At 49.9% G+C, this 22823-nt stretch overlaps 1 protein-coding gene across 1 annotated transcript; it reads right to left on the bottom strand.

The window, feature by feature from the left end:
* Positions 1-623: 623 nt before the first annotated feature.
* Positions 624-22823, bottom strand: LOC134749021 (T-complex protein 1 subunit gamma). Its single transcript, XM_063683913.1, has 12 exons — positions 22685-22823; positions 22545-22606; positions 22276-22452; positions 21681-21878; positions 20181-20305; positions 19105-19300; positions 17878-18032; positions 17268-17436; positions 13131-13223; positions 11958-12072; positions 3303-3511; positions 624-2705 (listed from the first exon to the last, which is right to left on the bottom strand). The coding sequence occupies exons 1-12, from the start codon at positions 22716-22718 to the stop codon at positions 2574-2576; spliced, it is 1665 nt and encodes a 554-aa protein (XP_063539983.1). The 5' UTR covers positions 22719-22823; the 3' UTR covers positions 624-2573.

The raw sequence follows: 22823 nt of genomic DNA, 5'->3' as shown, positions 1-22823 counted from the left end.
CTAGCTATCACGGTTCATGAGATACAGCCTGGTGACAGACAGACAGACGGACAGACGGAAAGACGGACAGACGGACAGCGGAGTCTTAGTAGTAGCCCGTTTTTATCCTTTGGGCACGGAACACTAAAAATGACCCAAATAACCGTTAAATATTATTTGACAACCCGAAATGTACAGAAAAGTGTCAGTGTCGATCGTCAATTGTCAAGTTTGCGCCACCGCCAGCAAATTGGTTAGACCTTACAAGTGTAATGGAAACCCGCCACGTATAACGGTGCGCATTTAAAACATGATTGATAACAAAGCGCACACGCATGCGTAGCGTCGTCAATCTGCACGACCGACCTATGGCTGAAATTATTTGAGACCAACCTTGCTTTAGTAAAAAGGGACGTTGCAATTTGCATCTTCTTGCCTAGGAATTAGGGTCGATATTTGAATGGACAAGTTAATTAGAAATGATAATCTCGGATACGAGCATTGATCTCTGCGATTATTAGTTGGTGCCACAATATAACACTCAACCTGTATATCTGTGTTTGTCTCTCAGAATGTTCTGGGTGGATATAGATGATGAGGGCTTAGTATCAAAGATACAAGGATATAAAAGAAACATCAAAACCAATTATTAGTACATTTATAAAACATTTAATACTATTGCTGTATCATTTTCGCAACTAACTTAAATGCATTCTCGACATTAAGTGTGACCATTAACAACAAAATAAGGAAAACTAGCGTTTCATACGAGGAAATAAAATGTTCCTCTCGAACTGTGATACATAAGGCATTTTTATTAGCATTAAGATTAAGTGAAAGCTATAAGACTTAAATAAGACGTACCGAGATACAACTAAATATTTATTACAACAAATAATGATGTAGTGACAATTAAATTAGGTGTCAATACTGTTAGTGTACAAGTATTTCCTTTCTGAGTTACAAACCAGCAAACTTGTATCATTTTATCACACAGAAACACCAAGAAAAATTGGGACAAAAGTATTTTCACCCAACACTACAAATTCTAATATTCAAAATAATGTTTTGACAGACGACTTAGCGAGTAAGGGCCATCCAGGTTTAGCCACTAACTCAGTTAACTGTTGTGTTACCACCGGGTTAGATTGTACGGTAACTTTGGGTTTAACCGGTTAGCCCCGAGTTATTGGCTAACCCTGGATGGCGCTAGTGGCCCTAAGTAATAAATATCCACCTTAAATACTCTCACCGTACTACTGGTTATGTTGCCAGTGTCAGAAATGGAACTTTATGGACTGCAATATTAATAGTTGTTGGATGAGTGATATGAAATGATGAAGGGCCTCCTGCCCTCCCACACCGGCAATATAACTAGCACTCTCAGTAAAACACGTAGAGCACACGGCGACTTTCAGCAAACCATTATACAATAGCTCGTTTTGAAAACGCTCTATTGTTTTTTTTTACCAGTAAAAAAAGTAACCTTGTACATGTACTAAAATCAAAAAGACACGATTCCCTCTACTGTACTAGACCGAACTATTCCCTAATGATTCTGCTCTTAGTACGTTTTAGTACACTACACGCGAACGAAACAGAATGGGAGCGAAGACCGAGGAGTGACAATGACAGCAAAGCGATCCGAGTGATCCGACTCATCCGACCGAACTAAAATTAAACGTCGATTCTCTCTGCGTACTACTGTACTAAAAGACCGAACTAGTACAGTTGTGAGATTGTACTAGTTGGGAGCGATCTTTTCAGTGAACGAGCATGCACAACTCTAAAAAAGGAAGATCGCAAAAACAACGCTGCAAATATTCGCCGTGTGCAACAGTGAACTTGACAAAAACGTTCATTATTGAACTATACACTGATGACCTGCATCATATCGCATAATTGCACGGAAACCGTTTTAAACTAGATCAAATAATTTACTTTATATTGTGTAAAACATACACCATGCTCTTTTGGTTTGTTTGTGCTGAAAGTGACTATTGACATCTAGCGATATCTATAAACGACTGTAAAAGCCTTAAGCATATCTGTGTAAAAAAATACCCGCAATCTCGGTACATTTGATTAATTTAAGATTATAGTAAGTATTTAGTCACATAAGAATACTAAGAGTACGCGTCCGTTATGTCACTAAACAATTTAAAATTATACATTTCTTCGGTGCTCGCAATAGTAGTTAACAGCAACCGGTTAGTTGTCAGAATCTTCTGTAAGTGTGATATGAATGAACAGAAATATAGAACACAGATCGTATTCATATTCGCTTGATTTGCATCATTTTACACCAGAGTTAAATTTGTAGTTTATATGAGTTAGCCATTTCGGATCTCAAGCAAATCCACACAAGTTTAAGTGTTCTAGTCCTAAGCGCACAGGAAAGAAAAGGTCTGCCGCTCAGTAATGATCAAAAAACTTTGATGTCGTAGGTAATAGTATCATCGGTCATTCCTTTCATATAAATTTCACACTAGGCCTTCAGAATTGCCCAACACTAACCGTTGCGATTGACCAAAACCCAGCACCGAAGAGATGCGCTATCTAGGCGTAACGTAGTGTGTTTGTTCCGTCTGTAGTTAGTCTTGTCCGGCCGCCATGGCGGCGGGCGCTGGCGGCGCGGCGGGGTCGTTGGCCTTCTTCTTGGAGCCCGACACGATGTCGTCGATCCGCAGCAGCAGGATCGCCGTCTCCACCGCCGTCTTGTACACCTTGGAGGAACAAACATTCATTAGTGCCTGCGTTTTGGAGTGTTCCGGGCCCTAATTAATATATTACACGTGAAAGAGAATGTCAAAATGGAAAGTGAAATGTAAATTGCAGTAATATTTTTGCACGAGTGTCTCCGCGTTCTTATAGACGTCGCAAAGAAAGGTATAAGAATGATCGACGTTCTAAACGTTCTTCATAGTGCCACCCCTCGCATAAGTCGATCTGAATCGACGATCTAGTCGTCGTAAACATAATTGATCGTACGCTCTAAGCTTGAATTCGGAGGTGCATAATTGTGGACCTATGAAATAATAATATATCTACGTTTTATATCGTCCTAGCCGACGTGAGACAACAACTTACCATCGGGTGCGCATCAAATGGATGTAACCGATCTAATGTGAATTGCAGTGTTACAACATGACTTGTTTAGTAACTCTACCTGCAGTTTGACAGCGAGCGGCTCCCGGACGCCTACAGCGGCCACGTTAAAGATCGTTTCGATATCGCTTTAAACCCGGCAGGGACGCTGTCCAAGTGCTTCACGATAAGGATAGTAAGAGAACATGATGTACGGAAGGAGGGTCCTAATGTACCTGCAGTTTGACGGCGAGCGGCTCCCAGATGCCCTTGGCGGCCATGTCGACGATGGCGCCGGTGTCGCCGTCGATGCCGGCGCTGCAGCCCCCCGCGCCGCCCGCGCCCCCCGCGCCCCCCGCGCCCCCCGCGTGGCGCGCGCGCAGAGCCGTCAGCGTGCGGATCGTGTTGGCGCCGCAGTTCTGAGCTAGCGTGCGAGGGATGATCTCTGAAATTTCACAAATAACAATGTAACTAACAATTGTTAAACCACAATATAGCAACAAATTTTTATGGAACCTGTTTATCAGTGATAATTAGTACTAAAGTAGTTGAGACAGATGTGTAATGAAGCTTTCTGAAAATATGTTGTCTTCCTCTATGGGTAACAGGAGTCATTCATAAACTATAATGACAACATCTTCTTAGCGTCGTTCCGGCTTTCAGCTCCGGCTCGTGGGAGTCCGGGGTCTGTTTGGCGACTAATCCCTTTTTGTGGTCCAACCTTTTTGTGAAGGCAATTGTCTACCTCTTTCACTCACTTTACTATTTTACCAGCTCTATACAACGTGAGGACTGTACACAGTGAGCTTCGAAATTGCATCGAGGAATTCAGAATAAATTCATTGATAAATTCGCCATGCACTTTTACGGCTAATAATACTTGTCAGCAAGGAGCAATATGCATGCCGGATTTACATCTATTCGTGTTATGATTGCTGGTTCGATACGTGGTGTAATTTTATCTGTCGTGCCATCATAGATTAGTTTAGGCGAGAAGTGTCGCTGCCGTTACTCGTTACCTAGCGCCTGCGCCACGGCGCGGTAGGGCGTGTTGTGCGCGGCGTTGGAGGCGAGCGCCTGCGAGTCTGTCGGGCCATCATAGATTAGTTTAGGCGAGAAGTGTCGCTGCCGTTACTCGTTACCTAGCGCCTGCGCCACGGCGCGGTAGGGCGTGTTGTGCGCGGCGTTGGAGGCGAGCGCCTGCGAGTCTGTCGGGCCATCATAGATTAGTTTAGGCGAGAAGTGTCGCTGCCGTTACTCGTTACCTAGCGCCTGCGCCACGGCGCGGTAGGGCGTGTTGTGCGCGGCGTTGGAGGCGAGCGCCTGCGAGTCTGTCGGGCCATCATAGATTAGTTTAGGCGAGAAGTGTCGCTGCCGTTACTCGTTACCTAGCGCCTGCGCCACGGCGCGGTAGGGCGTGTTGTGCGCGGCGTTGGAGGCGAGCGCCTGCGAGTCTGTCGGGCCATCATAGATTAGTTTAGGCGAGAAGTGTCGCTGCCGTTACTCGTTACCTAGCGCCTGCGCCACGGCGCGGTAGGGCGTGTTGTGCGCGGCGTTGGAGGCGAGCGCCTGCGAGTCTGTCGGGCCATCATAGATTAGTTTAGGCGAGAAGTGTCGCTGCCGTTACTCGTTACCTAGCGCCTGCGCCACGGCGCGGTAGGGCGTGTTGTGCGCGGCGTTGGAGGCGAGCGCCTGCGAGTCTGTCGGGCCATCATAGATTAGTTTAGGCGAGAAGTGTCGCTGCCGTTACTCGTTACCTAGCGCCTGCGCCACGGCGCGGTAGGGCGTGTTGTGCGCGGCGTTGGAGGCGAGCGCCTGCGAGTCTGTCGGGCCATCATAGATTAGTTTAGGCGAGAAGTGTCGCTGCCGTTACTCGTTACCTAGCGCCTGCGCCACGGCGCGGTAGGGCGTGTTGTGCGCGGCGTTGGAGGCGAGCGCCTGCGAGTCTGTCGGGCCATCATAGATTAGTTTAGGCGAGAAGTGTCGCTGCCGTTACTCGTTACCTAGCGCCTGCGCCACGGCGCGGTAGGGCGTGTTGTGCGCGGCGTTGGAGGCGAGCGCCTGCGAGTCTGTCGGGCCATCATAGATTAGTTTAGGCGAGAAGTGTCGCTGCCGTTACTCGTTACCTAGCGCCTGCGCCACGGCGCGGTAGGGCGTGTTGTGCGCGGCGTTGGAGGCGAGCGCCTGCGAGTCTGTCGGGCCATCATAGATTAGTTTAGGCGAGAAGTGTCGCTGCCGTTACTCGTTACCTAGCGCCTGCGCCACGGCGCGGTAGGGCGTGTTGTGCGCGGCGTTGGAGGCGAGCGCCTGCGAGTCTGTCGGGCCATCATAGATTAGTTTAGGCGAGAAGTGTCGCTGCCGTTACTCGTTACCTAGCGCCTGCGCCACGGCGCGGTAGGGCGTGTTGTGCGCGGCGTTGGAGGCGAGCGCCTGCGAGTCTGTCGGGCCATCATAGATTAGTTTAGGCGAGAAGTGTCGCTGCCGTTACTCGTTACCTAGCGCCTGCGCCACGGCGCGGTAGGGCGTGTTGTGCGCGGCGTTGGAGGCGAGCGCCTGCGAGTCTGTCGGGCCATCATAGATTAGTTTAGGCGAGAAGTGTCGCTGCCGTTACTCGTTACCTAGCGCCTGCGCCACGGCGCGGTAGGGCGTGTTGTGCGCGGCGTTGGAGGCGAGCGCCTGCGAGTCTGTCGGGCCATCATAGATTAGTTTAGGCGAGAAGTGTCGCTGCCGTTACTCGTTACCTAGCGCCTGCGCCACGGCGCGGTAGGGCGTGTTGTGCGCGGCGTTGGAGGCGAGCGCCTGCGAGTCTGTCGGGCCATCATAGATTAGTTTAGGCGAGAAGTGTCGCTGCCGTTACTCGTTACCTAGCGCCTGCGCCACGGCGCGGTAGGGCGTGTTGTGCGCGGCGTTGGAGGCGAGCGCCTGCGAGTCTGTCGGGCCATCATAGATTAGTTTAGGCGAGAAGTGTCGCTGCCGTTACTCGTTACCTAGCGCCTGCGCCACGGCGCGGTAGGGCGTGTTGTGCGCGGCGTTGGAGGCGAGCGCCTGCGAGTCTGTCGGGCCATCATAGATTAGTTTAGGCGAGAAGTGTCGCTGCCGTTACTCGTTACCTAGCGCCTGCGCCACGGCGCGGTAGGGCGTGTTGTGCGCGGCGTTGGAGGCGAGCGCCTGCGAGTCTGTCGGGCCATCATAGATTAGTTTAGGCGAGAAGTGTCGCTGCCGTTACTCGTTACCTAGCGCCTGCGCCACGGCGCGGTAGGGCGTGTTGTGCGCGGCGTTGGAGGCGAGCGCCTGCGAGTCTGTCGGGCCATCATAGATTAGTTTAGGCGAGAAGTGTCGCTGCCGTTACTCGTTACCTAGCGCCTGCGCCACGGCGCGGTAGGGCGTGTTGTGCGCGGCGTTGGAGGCGAGCGCCTGCGAGTCTGTCGGGCCATCATAGATTAGTTTAGGCGAGAAGTGTCGCTGCCGTTACTCGTTACCTAGCGCCTGCGCCACGGCGCGGTAGGGCGTGTTGTGCGCGGCGTTGGAGGCGAGCGCCTGCGAGTCTGTCGGGCCATCATAGATTAGTTTAGGCGAGAAGTGTCGCTGCCGTTACTCGTTACCTAGCGCCTGCGCCACGGCGCGGTAGGGCGTGTTGTGCGCGGCGTTGGAGGCGAGCGCCTGCGAGTCTGTCGGGCCATCATAGATTAGTTTAGGCGAGAAGTGTCGCTGCCGTTACTCGTTACCTAGCGCCTGCGCCACGGCGCGGTAGGGCGTGTTGTGCGCGGCGTTGGAGGCGAGCGCCTGCGAGTCTGTCGGGCCATCATAGATTAGTTTAGGCGAGAAGTGTCGCTGCCGTTACTCGTTACCTAGCGCCTGCGCCACGGCGCGGTAGGGCGTGTTGTGCGCGGCGTTGGAGGCGAGCGCCTGCGAGTCTGTCGGGCCATCATAGATTAGTTTAGGCGAGAAGTGTCGCTGCCGTTACTCGTTACCTAGCGCCTGCGCCACGGCGCGGTAGGGCGTGTTGTGCGCGGCGTTGGAGGCGAGCGCCTGCGAGTCTGTCGGGCCATCATAGATTAGTTTAGGCGAGAAGTGTCGCTGCCGTTACTCGTTACCTAGCGCCTGCGCCACGGCGCGGTAGGGCGTGTTGTGCGCGGCGTTGGAGGCGAGCGCCTGCGAGTCTGTCGGGCCATCATAGATTAGTTTAGGCGAGAAGTGTCGCTGCCGTTACTCGTTACCTAGCGCCTGCGCCACGGCGCGGTAGGGCGTGTTGTGCGCGGCGTTGGAGGCGAGCGCCTGCGAGTCTGTCGGGCCATCATAGATTAGTTTAGGCGAGAAGTGTCGCTGCCGTTACTCGTTACCTAGCGCCTGCGCCACGGCGCGGTAGGGCGTGTTGTGCGCGGCGTTGGAGGCGAGCGCCTGCGAGTCTGTCGGGCCATCATAGATTAGTTTAGGCGAGAAGTGTCGCTGCCGTTACTCGTTACCTAGCGCCTGCGCCACGGCGCGGTAGGGCGTGTTGTGCGCGGCGTTGGAGGCGAGCGCCTGCGAGTCTGTCGGGCCATCATAGATTAGTTTAGGCGAGAAGTGTCGCTGCCGTTACTCGTTACCTAGCGCCTGCGCCACGGCGCGGTAGGGCGTGTTGTGCGCGGCGTTGGAGGCGAGCGCCTGCGAGTCTGTCGGGCCATCATAGATTAGTTTAGGCGAGAAGTGTCGCTGCCGTTACTCGTTACCTAGCGCCTGCGCCACGGCGCGGTAGGGCGTGTTGTGCGCGGCGTTGGAGGCGAGCGCCTGCGAGTCTGTCGGGCCATCATAGATTAGTTTAGGCGAGAAGTGTCGCTGCCGTTACTCGTTACCTAGCGCCTGCGCCACGGCGCGGTAGGGCGTGTTGTGCGCGGCGTTGGAGGCGAGCGCCTGCGAGTCTGTCGGGCCATCATAGATTAGTTTAGGCGAGAAGTGTCGCTGCCGTTACTCGTTACCTAGCGCCTGCGCCACGGCGCGGTAGGGCGTGTTGTGCGCGGCGTTGGAGGCGAGCGCCTGCGAGTCTGTCGGGCCATCATAGATTAGTTTAGGCGAGAAGTGTCGCTGCCGTTACTCGTTACCTAGCGCCTGCGCCACGGCGCGGTAGGGCGTGTTGTGCGCGGCGTTGGAGGCGAGCGCCTGCGAGTCTGTCGGGCCATCATAGATTAGTTTAGGCGAGAAGTGTCGCTGCCGTTACTCGTTACCTAGCGCCTGCGCCACGGCGCGGTAGGGCGTGTTGTGCGCGGCGTTGGAGGCGAGCGCCTGCGAGTCTGTCGGGCCATCATAGATTAGTTTAGGCGAGAAGTGTCGCTGCCGTTACTCGTTACCTAGCGCCTGCGCCACGGCGCGGTAGGGCGTGTTGTGCGCGGCGTTGGAGGCGAGCGCCTGCGAGTCTGTCGGGCCATCATAGATTAGTTTAGGCGAGAAGTGTCGCTGCCGTTACTCGTTACCTAGCGCCTGCGCCACGGCGCGGTAGGGCGTGTTGTGCGCGGCGTTGGAGGCGAGCGCCTGCGAGTCTGTCGGGCCATCATAGATTAGTTTAGGCGAGAAGTGTCGCTGCCGTTACTCGTTACCTAGCGCCTGCGCCACGGCGCGGTAGGGCGTGTTGTGCGCGGCGTTGGAGGCGAGCGCCTGCGAGTCTGTCGGGCCATCATAGATTAGTTTAGGCGAGAAGTGTCGCTGCCGTTACTCGTTACCTAGCGCCTGCGCCACGGCGCGGTAGGGCGTGTTGTGCGCGGCGTTGGAGGCGAGCGCCTGCGAGTCTGTCGGGCCATCATAGATTAGTTTAGGCGAGAAGTGTCGCTGCCGTTACTCGTTACCTAGCGCCTGCGCCACGGCGCGGTAGGGCGTGTTGTGCGCGGCGTTGGAGGCGAGCGCCTGCGAGTCTGTCGGGCCATCATAGATTAGTTTAGGCGAGAAGTGTCGCTGCCGTTACTCGTTACCTAGCGCCTGCGCCACGGCGCGGTAGGGCGTGTTGTGCGCGGCGTTGGAGGCGAGCGCCTGCGAGTCTGTCGGGCCATCATAGATTAGTTTAGGCGAGAAGTGTCGCTGCCGTTACTCGTTACCTAGCGCCTGCGCCACGGCGCGGTAGGGCGTGTTGTGCGCGGCGTTGGAGGCGAGCGCCTGCGAGTCTGTCGGGCCATCATAGATTAGTTTAGGCGAGAAGTGTCGCTGCCGTTACTCGTTACCTAGCGCCTGCGCCACGGCGCGGTAGGGCGTGTTGTGCGCGGCGTTGGAGGCGAGCGCCTGCGAGTCTGTCGGGCCATCATAGATTAGTTTAGGCGAGAAGTGTCGCTGCCGTTACTCGTTACCTAGCGCCTGCGCCACGGCGCGGTAGGGCGTGTTGTGCGCGGCGTTGGAGGCGAGCGCCTGCGAGTCTGTCGGGCCATCATAGATTAGTTTAGGCGAGAAGTGTCGCTGCCGTTACTCGTTACCTAGCGCCTGCGCCACGGCGCGGTAGGGCGTGTTGTGCGCGGCGTTGGAGGCGAGCGCCTGCGAGTCTGTCGGGCCATCATAGATTAGTTTAGGCGAGAAGTGTCGCTGCCGTTACTCGTTACCTAGCGCCTGCGCCACGGCGCGGTAGGGCGTGTTGTGCGCGGCGTTGGAGGCGAGCGCCTGCGAGTCTGTCGGGCCATCATAGATTAGTTTAGGCGAGAAGTGTCGCTGCCGTTACTCGTTACCTAGCGCCTGCGCCACGGCGCGGTAGGGCGTGTTGTGCGCGGCGTTGGAGGCGAGCGCCTGCGAGTCTGTCGGGCCATCATAGATTAGTTTAGGCGAGAAGTGTCGCTGCCGTTACTCGTTACCTAGCGCCTGCGCCACGGCGCGGTAGGGCGTGTTGTGCGCGGCGTTGGAGGCGAGCGCCTGCGAGTCTGTCGGGCCATCATAGATTAGTTTAGGCGAGAAGTGTCGCTGCCGTTACTCGTTACCTAGCGCCTGCGCCACGGCGCGGTAGGGCGTGTTGTGCGCGGCGTTGGAGGCGAGCGCCTGCGAGTCTGTCGGGCCATCATAGATTAGTTTAGGCGAGAAGTGTCGCTGCCGTTACTCGTTACCTAGCGCCTGCGCCACGGCGCGGTAGGGCGTGTTGTGCGCGGCGTTGGAGGCGAGCGCCTGCGAGTCTGTCGGGCCATCATAGATTAGTTTAGGCGAGAAGTGTCGCTGCCGTTACTCGTTACCTAGCGCCTGCGCCACGGCGCGGTAGGGCGTGTTGTGCGCGGCGTTGGAGGCGAGCGCCTGCGAGTCTGTCGGGCCATCATAGATTAGTTTAGGCGAGAAGTGTCGCTGCCGTTACTCGTTACCTAGCGCCTGCGCCACGGCGCGGTAGGGCGTGTTGTGCGCGGCGTTGGAGGCGAGCGCCTGCGAGTCTGTCGGGCCATCATAGATTAGTTTAGGCGAGAAGTGTCGCTGCCGTTACTCGTTACCTAGCGCCTGCGCCACGGCGCGGTAGGGCGTGTTGTGCGCGGCGTTGGAGGCGAGCGCCTGCGAGTCTGTCGGGCCATCATAGATTAGTTTAGGCGAGAAGTGTCGCTGCCGTTACTCGTTACCTAGCGCCTGCGCCACGGCGCGGTAGGGCGTGTTGTGCGCGGCGTTGGAGGCGAGCGCCTGCGAGTCTGTCGGGCCATCATAGATTAGTTTAGGCGAGAAGTGTCGCTGCCGTTACTCGTTACCTAGCGCCTGCGCCACGGCGCGGTAGGGCGTGTTGTGCGCGGCGTTGGAGGCGAGCGCCTGCGAGTCTGTCGGGCCATCATAGATTAGTTTAGGCGAGAAGTGTCGCTGCCGTTACTCGTTACCTAGCGCCTGCGCCACGGCGCGGTAGGGCGTGTTGTGCGCGGCGTTGGAGGCGAGCGCCTGCGAGTCTGTCGGGCCATCATAGATTAGTTTAGGCGAGAAGTGTCGCTGCCGTTACTCGTTACCTAGCGCCTGCGCCACGGCGCGGTAGGGCGTGTTGTGCGCGGCGTTGGAGGCGAGCGCCTGCGAGTCTGTCGGGCCATCATAGATTAGTTTAGGCGAGAAGTGTCGCTGCCGTTACTCGTTACCTAGCGCCTGCGCCACGGCGCGGTAGGGCGTGTTGTGCGCGGCGTTGGAGGCGAGCGCCTGCGAGTCTGTCGGGCCATCATAGATTAGTTTAGGCGAGAAGTGTCGCTGCCGTTACTCGTTACCTAGCGCCTGCGCCACGGCGCGGTAGGGCGTGTTGTGCGCGGCGTTGGAGGCGAGCGCCTGCGAGTCTGTCGGGCCATCATAGATTAGTTTAGGCGAGAAGTGTCGCTGCCGTTACTCGTTACCTAGCGCCTGCGCCACGGCGCGGTAGGGCGTGTTGTGCGCGGCGTTGGAGGCGAGCGCCTGCGAGTCTGTCGGGCCATCATAGATTAGTTTAGGCGAGAAGTGTCGCTGCCGTTACTCGTTACCTAGCGCCTGCGCCACGGCGCGGTAGGGCGTGTTGTGCGCGGCGTTGGAGGCGAGCGCCTGCGAGTCTGTCGGGCCATCATAGATTAGTTTAGGCGAGAAGTGTCGCTGCCGTTACTCGTTACCTAGCGCCTGCGCCACGGCGCGGTAGGGCGTGTTGTGCGCGGCGTTGGAGGCGAGCGCCTGCGAGTCTGTCGGGCCATCATAGATTAGTTTAGGCGAGAAGTGTCGCTGCCGTTACTCGTTACCTAGCGCCTGCGCCACGGCGCGGTAGGGCGTGTTGTGCGCGGCGTTGGAGGCGAGCGCCTGCGAGTCTGTCGGGCCATCATAGATTAGTTTAGGCGAGAAGTGTCGCTGCCGTTACTCGTTACCTAGCGCCTGCGCCACGGCGCGGTAGGGCGTGTTGTGCGCGGCGTTGGAGGCGAGCGCCTGCGAGTCTGTCGGGCCATCATAGATTAGTTTAGGCGAGAAGTGTCGCTGCCGTTACTCGTTACCTAGCGCCTGCGCCACGGCGCGGTAGGGCGTGTTGTGCGCGGCGTTGGAGGCGAGCGCCTGCGACACCGCCATCTCCACCGCGCCGCCGCCCGCCACCAGCCGCGGGCTCAGCACCTGCAACAACCACACAATATCACATTCTTCAAATTGCTTACATTTTCTTCGTCAAACCAGGCGTGACTCACTCCGCGATTTCGTCGCGCCGCTACAAGTACATGCGGCCGTTCCCAGTTCTGAGGTCTAGCCATAGTAATTGCCGCGCACCGCTACGGAACGGACGCCTGTTCGCGCAGGCGCCACCTAGCGGTCATATCTGTCGTAATAGACGCGTTTTGTTAGAGAGTGAATCTTCTGTACCTAGTACCATTATTTATTCTGTGGTCAAACTACTCTTCAGTGATATGAGTAGCTAGCGCGCTATTTAGGAACCATTTGCGAAAGAATCGCGTTACTCACATGCATTTTGTAGTTTAGTAAAGCGTGATTTTTCAAGCCTTAGGCATAATCTGCGAGTACAACGTTATACTGAACAACTTTCATCACTATGGGATCGATCCACAATAGAAAACAATAACCGGTTTTGCCTTATTTACAGTGGTGGTAAATGATTTTAAATTTCAGAGGTTCATTCAGGACTCTGATAAAAACGCATATGGGGCATTTTCTATGAAAAGGGACCTTCTTGTCGAAGCGCTTACAACGCACAGCGCCGCGCGGCATTCGAAGCATCGTTAATAATGGCGTAAGCGCCATCGGCAATAAGGTCCCTTTTTATAGAAAATACCACATATGTATTTCCGATTTGTAAGACTGAAGTGATATTATAAGTGCTCCAATAACAAAGTTTTGTATGAAGCACTAAAAATGACGCTATCATATATCAGCCGAAATAAATGAAAAAACTATTTCGTAATTTATATTTGCATTCAATTAAAACAGTGCGACTAAGAAACATTCAAAAGCAGCCCATTTGCAAAATCGGTTATACTATTTACTATGTGTGTTGCTCACTAAAACAAAGCATATAGCCCCAACAAATATCAGCTGCTCAATAAATAAATCACATGAAAAGTCAAACTCTTGACTATCGTTTCTTCCCATAATTAGTCCCATATAAACATCCTTATAAAAAAAATATACTAAAAAATCTAGTCAATATGTGAATTGCTTACCAAATTCTTAGCAACATGAAGAGCGTCCTGGAGGTTCCTCTCGATTTCATTCAACACGTCCTTGGAAGCACCGCGAAGCAGGATTGTGCACGCCTGAAAATTACATATATTCAAAGGTTATTAATATTTTGCTAGAGGACAGTACAAATGTTGATAATAAAAGTTAACAACACCAGTCAAGAACATCTTCAACATTTCATGATAAATTGATAATAAATAAAAATACATATGGCTAGTATGAATATATGTCAGAAGACAATCTGATTCGTTTCTATCGCATACTCTCGCGTGAATGTACTGTGTAAATTTTAAATTTACCACTGTGTAAAGTTCTGTCCTTTCATCTAGATGCGCTAAAGAGACTGTCATAGAAAAAAAATATATATTGAAAGGATATAAAAAATATAAAAAGCATGTTTGTAGGGTAATAATAGGGTTAATGTTGTATAATTTGAATTTTTAATTTTTATCAATGTTATTTTATATTTTTCATTATTTATTTTTTATTTTTGTTTTTGTAATTTTTGTAATGTGGTAGAATATGGGTTTGTAAGACCTGAAATAAATGATCTTTATTTATTTTATTTATTAAAACTAGAGGTTACAGTTTCCACACGCAAATACCTTAAATATATATTAGTGGTTTTGCAGTTGGACTCCTATGGCTCCGTCTTTTTAATTAATTTCACCAATTTTCGCTAGAATCGGTTTAGAAATGTACAGGAGAACAAAACAACCCGACAGCTGGACATACGAAAGCATTTTAAGCCAAATTAAAACGGAGACCTTTGCTCTCGCTCGATCAATAACATTTAGCGCCATCTACAACAATGACGATTCTTGTGGATATGTATGGGGGTCATCAGTATTTTCTATATTCTATACTGGTTATACGATTTTGAGGGTTCCTTACCTCAAAAGGAAAAATCCGAACCCTTATAGGATCACTTGTGCGTTTGTCTGTCTGTGTCTGTCCGTCTGTCACAGACTATTTTCTCCAAAACTACTGGACCAATTAAGTTGAAATTTGACCCAAAGACGGGCATATAACGTAATAATTGGTCCAGTAGTTTCAGAGAAAATAGTCTGTGACAGATAGACAGACGCACGAGTAATCCTTTAAGGGTTGCATTCTTTCCTTTTTAAGTACTGAAACTGGATTCTAAACATGGGCACAGAATGTAATAGTATTATCATACCAGAAGGGCCACGCACCGCCCCGCCCCGATTCGAATGACCTCGCCCCGCGACAGCAGATTGACGACCTTTTGCCGACCACTCAGTACTGTTTTTAAGCAACTTACCCACACAATAACGCATGCCGCATGTACAGACGTGCCGTTCACACATAGAAACGTAAGTAATTTTTGATGTATAGCGTGACCGTAGCCTTGTGTCATGGGGGCCACTTTTGAGGGGTTCGAAGTTATTTAAGAATATAGACAAAAAATTAACACTCCGGGTCCGAAATTACTGGTCCAAAATTTTGAAAAAAATACTCGGAATTCGGAATAGTCCTTTACCTGTCCTATAGATGAAAGGAAAACCTATTAGAAATGTGCAGTCAAGCGTGAGTCGGACTTACTTACTTGGTTTTTTCGTCCAACCCCTACGGGTTTTTTAAAGACATTTTACCCACTTTTCACATTAAAAAATACATTGTTAAAAAATTGTGTAATGTACGGAACCCTTGGAACGCGAGTCCGACGCGCACTTTGCTGGTTTTTAGGGTTCCGTACCCAAAGGGTAAAAACGGAACCCTATTACTAAGACTCCTCTGTCCGTCTGGCCGTCTGTCTGTCACCAGGCTGTATCTCATCAAACGTGATAGCTAGAAAGTTGAAATTTTCACAGATGATGTATTTCTGTTGCCGCTATAACAACAAATTCTGAAAATTACGGAACCCTCGGTGGGCGAGTCCGACTCGCACTTGTCCGGTTTTTTCGAAACAGCCCTAGTCGGGCGGGTAAAATTCAGCTGAACTGATGAAGGAGAAGAAGTCATCGCCGATCTTCTTGACCTCGAACTTGCCGGCCGCGGTGCCGACGGACTCGCGCAGCTCCTCTCTACCCGCTGTACACGACTGACCTTGGGGTTCTTGCACTCGGTGATGAAGGAGAAGTAGTCATCGCCGATCTTCTTGACCTCGAACTTGCCGGCGGCGGTGCCCACGTCGGACTCGCGCAGCTCCTCTCTGCCCGCTGTACACGACTGACCTTGGGGTTCTTGCACTCGGTGATGAAGGAGAAGTAGTCATCGCCGATCTTCTTGACCTCGAACTTGCCGGCGGCGGTGCCCACGTCGGACTCGCGCAGCTCCTCTCTGCCCGCTGTACACGACTGACCTTGGGGTTCTTGCACTCGGTGATGAAGGAGAAGTAGTCATCGCCGATCTTCTTGACCTCGAACTTGCCGGCGGCGGTGCCCACGTCGGACTCGCGCAGCTCCTCTCTGCCCGCTGTACACGACTGACCTTGGGGTTCTTGCACTCGGTGATGAAGGAGAAGTAGTCATCGCCGATCTTCTTGACCTCGAACTTGCCGGCGGCGGTGCCCACGTCGGACTCGCGCAGCTCCTCTCTGCCCGCTGTACACGACTGACCTTGGGGTTCTTGCACTCGGTGATGAAGGAGAAGTAGTCATCGCCGATCTTCTTGACCTCGAACTTGCCGGCGGCGGTGCCCACGTCGGACTCGCGCAGCTCCTCTCTGCCCGCTGTACACGACTGACCTTGGGGTTCTTGCACTCGGTGATAAAGGAGAAGTAGTCATCGCCGATCTTCTTGACCTCGAACTTGCCGGCGGCGGTGCCCACGTCGGACTCGCGCAGCTCCTATCTGCCCGCTGTACACGACTGACCTTGGGGTTCTTGCACTCGGTGATGAAGGAGAAGTAGTCATCGCCGATCTTCTTGACCTCGAACTTGCCGGCGGCGGTGCCCACGTCGGACTCGCGCAGCTCCTCTCTGCCCGCTGTACACGACTGACCTTGGGGTTCTTGCACTCGGTGATGAAGGAGAAGTAGTCATCGCCGATCTTCTTGACCTCGAACTTGCCGGCGGCGGTGCCCACGTCGGACTCGCGCAGCTCCTCTCTGCCCGCTGTACACGACTGACCTTGGGGTTCTTGCACTCGGTGATGAAGGAGAAGTAGTCATCGCCGATCTTCTTGACTTCGAACTTGCCGGCGGCGGTGCCCACGTCGGACTCGCGCAGCTCCTCTCTGCCCGCTGTACACGACTGACCTTGGGGTTCTTGCACTCGGTGATGAAGGAGAAGTAGTCATCGCCGACCTTCTTGACCTCGAACTTGCCGGCGGCGGTGCCCACGTCGGACTCGCGCAGCTCCTCTCTGCCCGCTGTACACGACTGACCTTGGGGTTCTTGCACTCGGTGATGAAGGAGAAGTAGTCATCGCCGATCTTCTTGACCTCGAACTTGCCGGCGGCGGTGCCCACGTCGGAATCGCGCAGCTCCTCTCTGCCCGCTGTACACGACTGACCTTGGGGTTCTTGCACTCGGTGATGAAGGAGAAGTAGTCATCGCCGATCTTCTTGACCTCGAACTTGCCGGCGGCGGTGCCCACGTCGGACTCGCGCAGCTCCTCTCTGCCCGCTGTACACGACTGACCTTGGGGTTCTTGCACTCGGTGATGAAGGAGAAGTAGTCATCGCCGATCTTCTTGACCTCGAACTTGCCGGCGGCGGTGCCCACGTCGGACTCGCGCAGCTCCTCTCTGCCCGCTGTACACGACTGACCTTGGGGTTCTTGCACTCGGTGATGAAGGAGAAGTAGTCATCGCCGATCTTCTTGACCTCGAACTTGCCGGCGGCGGTGCCCACGTCGGACTCGCGCAGCTCCTCTCTGCCCGCTGTACACGACTGACCTTGGGGTTCTTGCACTCGGTGATGAAGGAGAAGTAGTCATCGCCGATCTTCTTGACCTCGAACTTGCCGGCGGCGGTGCCCACGTCGGACTCGCGCAGCTCCTCTCTGCCCGCTGTACACGACTGACCGTGGGGTTCTTGCACTCGGTGATGAAGGAGAAGTAGTCATCGCCGATCTTCTTGACCTCGAACTTGCCGGCGGCGGTGCCCACGTCGGACTCGCGCAGCTCCTCTCTGCCCGCTGTACACGACTGACCTTGGGGTTCTTGCACTCGGTGATGAAGGAGAAGTAGTCATCGCCGATCTTCTTGACCTCGAACTTGCCGGCGGCGGTGCCCACGTCGGACTCGCGCAGCTCCTCGGTGCGGTTCACGATGGTGGCGCCGCACGCGCGAGCCAGACGGTTGTTGTCCGTCTTGCGTAATCTGAACAAATCATATTCTATTAAATAATACTCAAACCTCCTATTTAAAGCAAATAACTAAAACACACTTAAAGTTTCTTGACACACAGCTCAAAATTATTAAAAAAAGGTTGATCTGCACCTGTATCCGCAATAACTGTGAGCGAGAATAGTCATTTATTTTATAAAGCAATCTCTCGCAACCTTCCCAGTTGCCCAAGAAACTACTCTGCTTCAGACCCCAACCCGTGGTCACCACCAACAGCAGAACAAATAAAATAAAGTTCGTGAGTCGTACTTCTCGAATATAAGACATGTTTTTAATAGTGATACTTGGTGGTCTCCCCTCTTCCTGATGGCAAAAGTACCTTCTACAAAAATATTCAGTGTTGATGTTGATGTTACTGGTTACAAATTAGGAAATCAATGTGCCTGATTTATTTAGTCAGTTACAGTTAGTCACCTGCGGATGGCGGTGATGCCGGCCTTAACCAGGTAGTGCTGCGCCAGGTCGGAGACTCCCTTCTCTGTAAACACGATGTCGGGCTTCATCGCGATGATGTCCTCGCACTGGCGCTGGACGTGCTCCTCTTCCAGTTGGAGTAGCTTTGTGAAGTCCTGAATATAGAATATGCCTATGTTAGCATTTTAAGTACAAAGCAATTTAGGAAAGCAGACTGAATTGATTGAACTTTTGTTCAGCCGTTCCCTCAATGCTAAGATTGTCTGTCATGTTTAAAATGGCTTTGACAGTTCTGTATAAACACTTCCTATTATTGTATGTGTGTGACAGTTTACTCAGACTATACACACCAGTTTAGAATTATCCTATAAGATTATTAAGAGCCCGGTAATGATTGTAGAGCAAAAATGTAAAATTAATAGATTTAGTGATTGAAATTGTACACCTTTTGTTACGTAATAGAAATAACAAGTACTGGTTTCTATTAGCACGCTTTCTCATCATGCCATTTTACAGATCAGTTTTTTGAAAACACACCAAATTAGTAATTTTTTTTTTCTGATGGACGTTTAGGTAAACGTGCGTAAAGCACTGATTTTGTCGGTCTTATCTGTAAATTTCGTAAAGTTTGGACCGCTAAAAATTATAATTTTGAATTACACATATCCTATACTCCACCTTTTACAAACTACATTTTTATTATTATTATGACTTTGAAGTAGTGTAAATGAAAGTTAGACGAAATCAATTTTCTCCAGAAATTACTTCAAAACAAGTGACAATTTCTCTGAAAATCGACTTAATTTAAACGTAATTTTGATACTTAAACAATCTACAACATTTGCTGAAACTGTTCTTATACATAATTTTGTATAATTTACCACCATAATTTTTTGATGAATTTTTAAAAACCGCCCTTTTTCTTCATATATTACTGGTGACGCACGCTCGCGACCTCATGAAGGCAAGATGAGAAGACGTGCTAATTGAAACCAATACTTGTTATTTAGATATTACGTAACAACAGGTGTACAATTTCAACGATCTATCGATTTCTAAATCTATCAATTTTACATTCTTGCTCTAAACTCGTTACCGGGCTCTTAATTTATTAATGATGAGATTTATAATTGAAGTGCCGCATCTCTTTCTATTGTTCTTTAAATTCTTATGATTTGGAGTTCTTTTTAATGCTGAAGTATGAATCAAAGTATTTCAGTATCATACCTGTTCTCCTACAATCTCGATGTTGGTCTGGCTCTCGCCCTTCTTGTACTCGAGGGGGCAGTCGAGCAGCACGATGCGCGGGTTCTCGATGTAGCGCCTCATCTTAGGATGCGTCACGTCCTTGTTGATCATGACGCCGTTCAGGACGCGGGACTCCTCAACCGTACCTCCGGGGATCTTCTCTACTTTGGCGTAGCTAGAATTTTAAATTTAGTCATGGTTGTTCAAACTACTGTACTCAATAAATAGTTTGTGGATTCAATCTGTAAGGAATTATAGAAATACGGACTATAATAAAATGCCTTTGGGTAACTTCAAAACCAGGGTTATTTTCAAAATGGCAAATCTAATAAACTAGAGGCACTGTCTAGTGTCTAATGTAGCAACAGTAAGCAAATTGCCTTGGCCTTGGTTGCAGTAGTGTATTTTATCCTAATGCACTTTATTTGATAACTCTAATAACCTTTCAGATACTACATAATGCTTCAATCTGTGTTCTGTAATCTGGGGGTATCTATGTATAGCAATATCCCATTCAAAAGAGTTAAAACTTTTTGCTAAACCAATAAAAAGTATGAATAATAAATAAATAAATAATAAATAAAAATAGTTTATTTACCGAAAAATTATACATTCTTTTATTAACCTATGATCTCCACACTAGGCTAGGCCTGTCTTGTGGAGTCAGTTGAGATAATTCCAATTTTTAATTAACATTTTCCTACGCTGAAGTTTTGACATTGTGCTAATACTAGGTGATACATATAGCTTAAAGTATTATATAAAAATAAAAACTTAATCTATACAAGATAAATCACAATTTATATTTTTTTAGATTTAATTTTGTATAAAAAATGCTAAAAAATAAATAAACATGGATAGGTAAGTAAAAAAATCTGGCTTTTAAAGTAGAGCAACCCTTATTCACAGTGGTCAAGGGTCAAAGGACCCCATGCAAAGTGTACTCAAATAAAAGTTACACCAATTGCCGCAGCGAAGGGGTTAATTGCATTTAAAACAGTTTTTCTCCAAATGATTTTATCATTATAAAACATAGGACATAAAGGAGGACTTACTTCTTAATATCAACTTCCACCCTGCCATTCTCATTGACCATGACAGTGTTAACTGCATCCAAGGCAATGTCAACAGCCAGGTCGGCCCAGCGCCCAATGTACTTGGTGCCCACACACGAACGAATCTGAAATACAAAATTGTAATGTTTATACAGATAGCTAAACAAAGAAGAGATAATGCTTTCAAACAGCTGGACAGCTAGACATACAAAAGCATATACCTGAAACAGTGATGCTTTGCTTGTAGTTTTTGTTCTTGCTTGGTCCATTAAAAAACATAATTATAACTATTGAACACACGCAAAAATTTCTCTTAGCCCAGATAAAGTTAAAACTATAGCTTCATTCATCAATTAGTTATTTCTGCTGTCCTGTAAGCCAGTGATATCACTATAGCAAAGGTGCCGATAACATGCCAAGGAAATGCACCCTTGCTAATAAACTTGAAGTTAGTTAAAGGGTACCAAGAAAGCTTACTCTCCTGGATGATGTCATGCGTAATGTGGTATCGACACCGAGAGGTATACCTTGGGACACGAACGTGTTGGAGGACTTAGACTACGCGGACGACATCGTGTTGATTTCGCCTACTCTTGCTTATCTAGAAGCTAAACTTGAAAGACTTAAAGAAGAGGCTGATAGAATGGGCCTGCGAATCAACAGACGCAAGACAGTCAGAATGCGAGTGAAGTCAAGTACAACGGATCTGCTATCACTGGGGGGCTAAAGCCTAGACTCAGTGTTCAAGTTTGTGTACCTAGGGAGCGTATTATCCTGCAAAGGTGGAGCGGATGAAGACATCGACAACAGGAGAAGAACAGGACAAGAAAGAAGGTGAAGGCTGCGTTCGCTCAGTTAAAGCCTGTTTGGGAGTCAAATGTGCTCACGCGACTTTCCCTATTCGAATCCATTTTGAAATCAGTGTTGCTTTTTGGATGTGAAACGTGGAGAGTGACAAGGGCCTAACGAATAAACTTCAAGTCTTCGTCAACAGGTCTGTCAGGTCGATGCTTCGCGTTTTCTGGCTAAAAACTATTCGAAATGAAGACCTATGGAGTAAATGCCAGCAAACACCCATTGGCGAAGAAATGGCGACACGGAAATGGAGATGTATAGGACATACTATTCGAAGAGGGGAAGCAAATAACGCAACCGTCGCTTTCGGTCGGAAACCGCCGGATGGAAGCATTGGCTCCGGGCGTCCTGTACACTCTTGGCAGCGGTCCGTAATGAGTAAGCTACGAGCGGTTGGGTTGAGCTGAAGCGAGGCCAGAAGGGTCGCTGAAGATAGGAAGGCGTGGCGCGAGCTCGTGAAGGCCCTTTGCACCTCTGGGGTGCCATAGGACAACAACAACGCTTAAATGATAAATTAAACTTTAAATAATTATGTAAGTATAGATGAGCCCTTTATAAAAATATCAAACTATGTAATTATATCACAATCACAATTTTCACATCTATAAAATACATGTGAATGTAAATGTAACACAGATTACTTACAACGTCCTTCATCTTTTCCTTGTCATTCATGTCAATGGGGATAGAGATCTTCTCCTCCAGTAGTTTGACGGCATCCTCAAGTGCCTGCCGGTACTCCCTGATGATGACTGTGGGGTGTATGTTCTGGGTCAGGAACTGCTCGGCCACAGCCAGCATTTCTCCGGCCAGGACTATTACTGATGTGGTTCCGTCACCGACCTAGACACATCATTCTGGATTTTAAAAAAATCATCAAATATATACCAAAATGTATAACAATTGTGATTATTATTACTAGACACCATATACTGAACTTTTTTTTTGACCAGTAAACTGGTAGTTAAAACTAAAAATTCATAGTTAGCTGGGTCCACACAGAGCGAGCATACGCCCGAAGCAACCCATGGGACCCTGCTGTTGATGAGAACTTAAATAAATCCTTTGTTACAATTAATTAGTTTAAAAGTGATTTAATCTAATTATATTACACAAAATTAACAGAAACAAGAGTAATGTGAGTTTTTAAGTCGCAATAAAAAGATCTATTGTATGTGTAATGTTTTAAAGTATAGTAAAAGGATTGTAACTGCCCAAAAAGGATAGTAATAATTCTAACCTCTTCATCTTGTGTTCTCGCGATTTCTATCATAGATTTGGCTGCTGGGTGCTGTACAGTGATCTCCCGAAGAATAGCATTGCCATCGTTGGTCATCACGATGCCACCCATGGGGTCCATCAACATTTTTAACATCGCCTGAGGTCCAAGGCATGTTCGGATAACGTCCGCTATTGTCTAAAATAAAAAACAAAAGTACAAAGTAATAAGTGGTATCGGTTGCTAAGTGCGGAAATTTTATGTATAGTATAATTTGAACACATATTCACCTTTCCTGCATTAATATTTTCGAGCTGAACTTTCCGGCCGGACTCACGTTTTGTGTTTTGACCTGCAACCGTAAATCACCATTGAATACAATTTTACCTTTTATTAAACAATACTCAAAGTTTCTTGACACAACACTTACTCAAAACTAAAATAGGCTGTTGACCACCAAACATTTTTGTGTATCTTTTCTGGAAACTGAAGTGAAAAGTACGAAAACCTTTTATTCTTCCAGAAGAAGTACAAGCAAATTCAGAAAGAAAATCGCGTGGTGACTAATG

The sequence above is a fragment of the Cydia strobilella genome, chromosome 17 (assembly GCF_947568885.1).
Source record: "Cydia strobilella chromosome 17, ilCydStro3.1, whole genome shotgun sequence".
Lineage (NCBI taxonomy): Eukaryota > Metazoa > Arthropoda > Insecta > Lepidoptera > Tortricidae > Cydia > Cydia strobilella.
The sequence above is the reverse complement of the archived record's forward strand: the minus strand, read 5'-3'. Positions and strand labels throughout refer to the sequence as shown.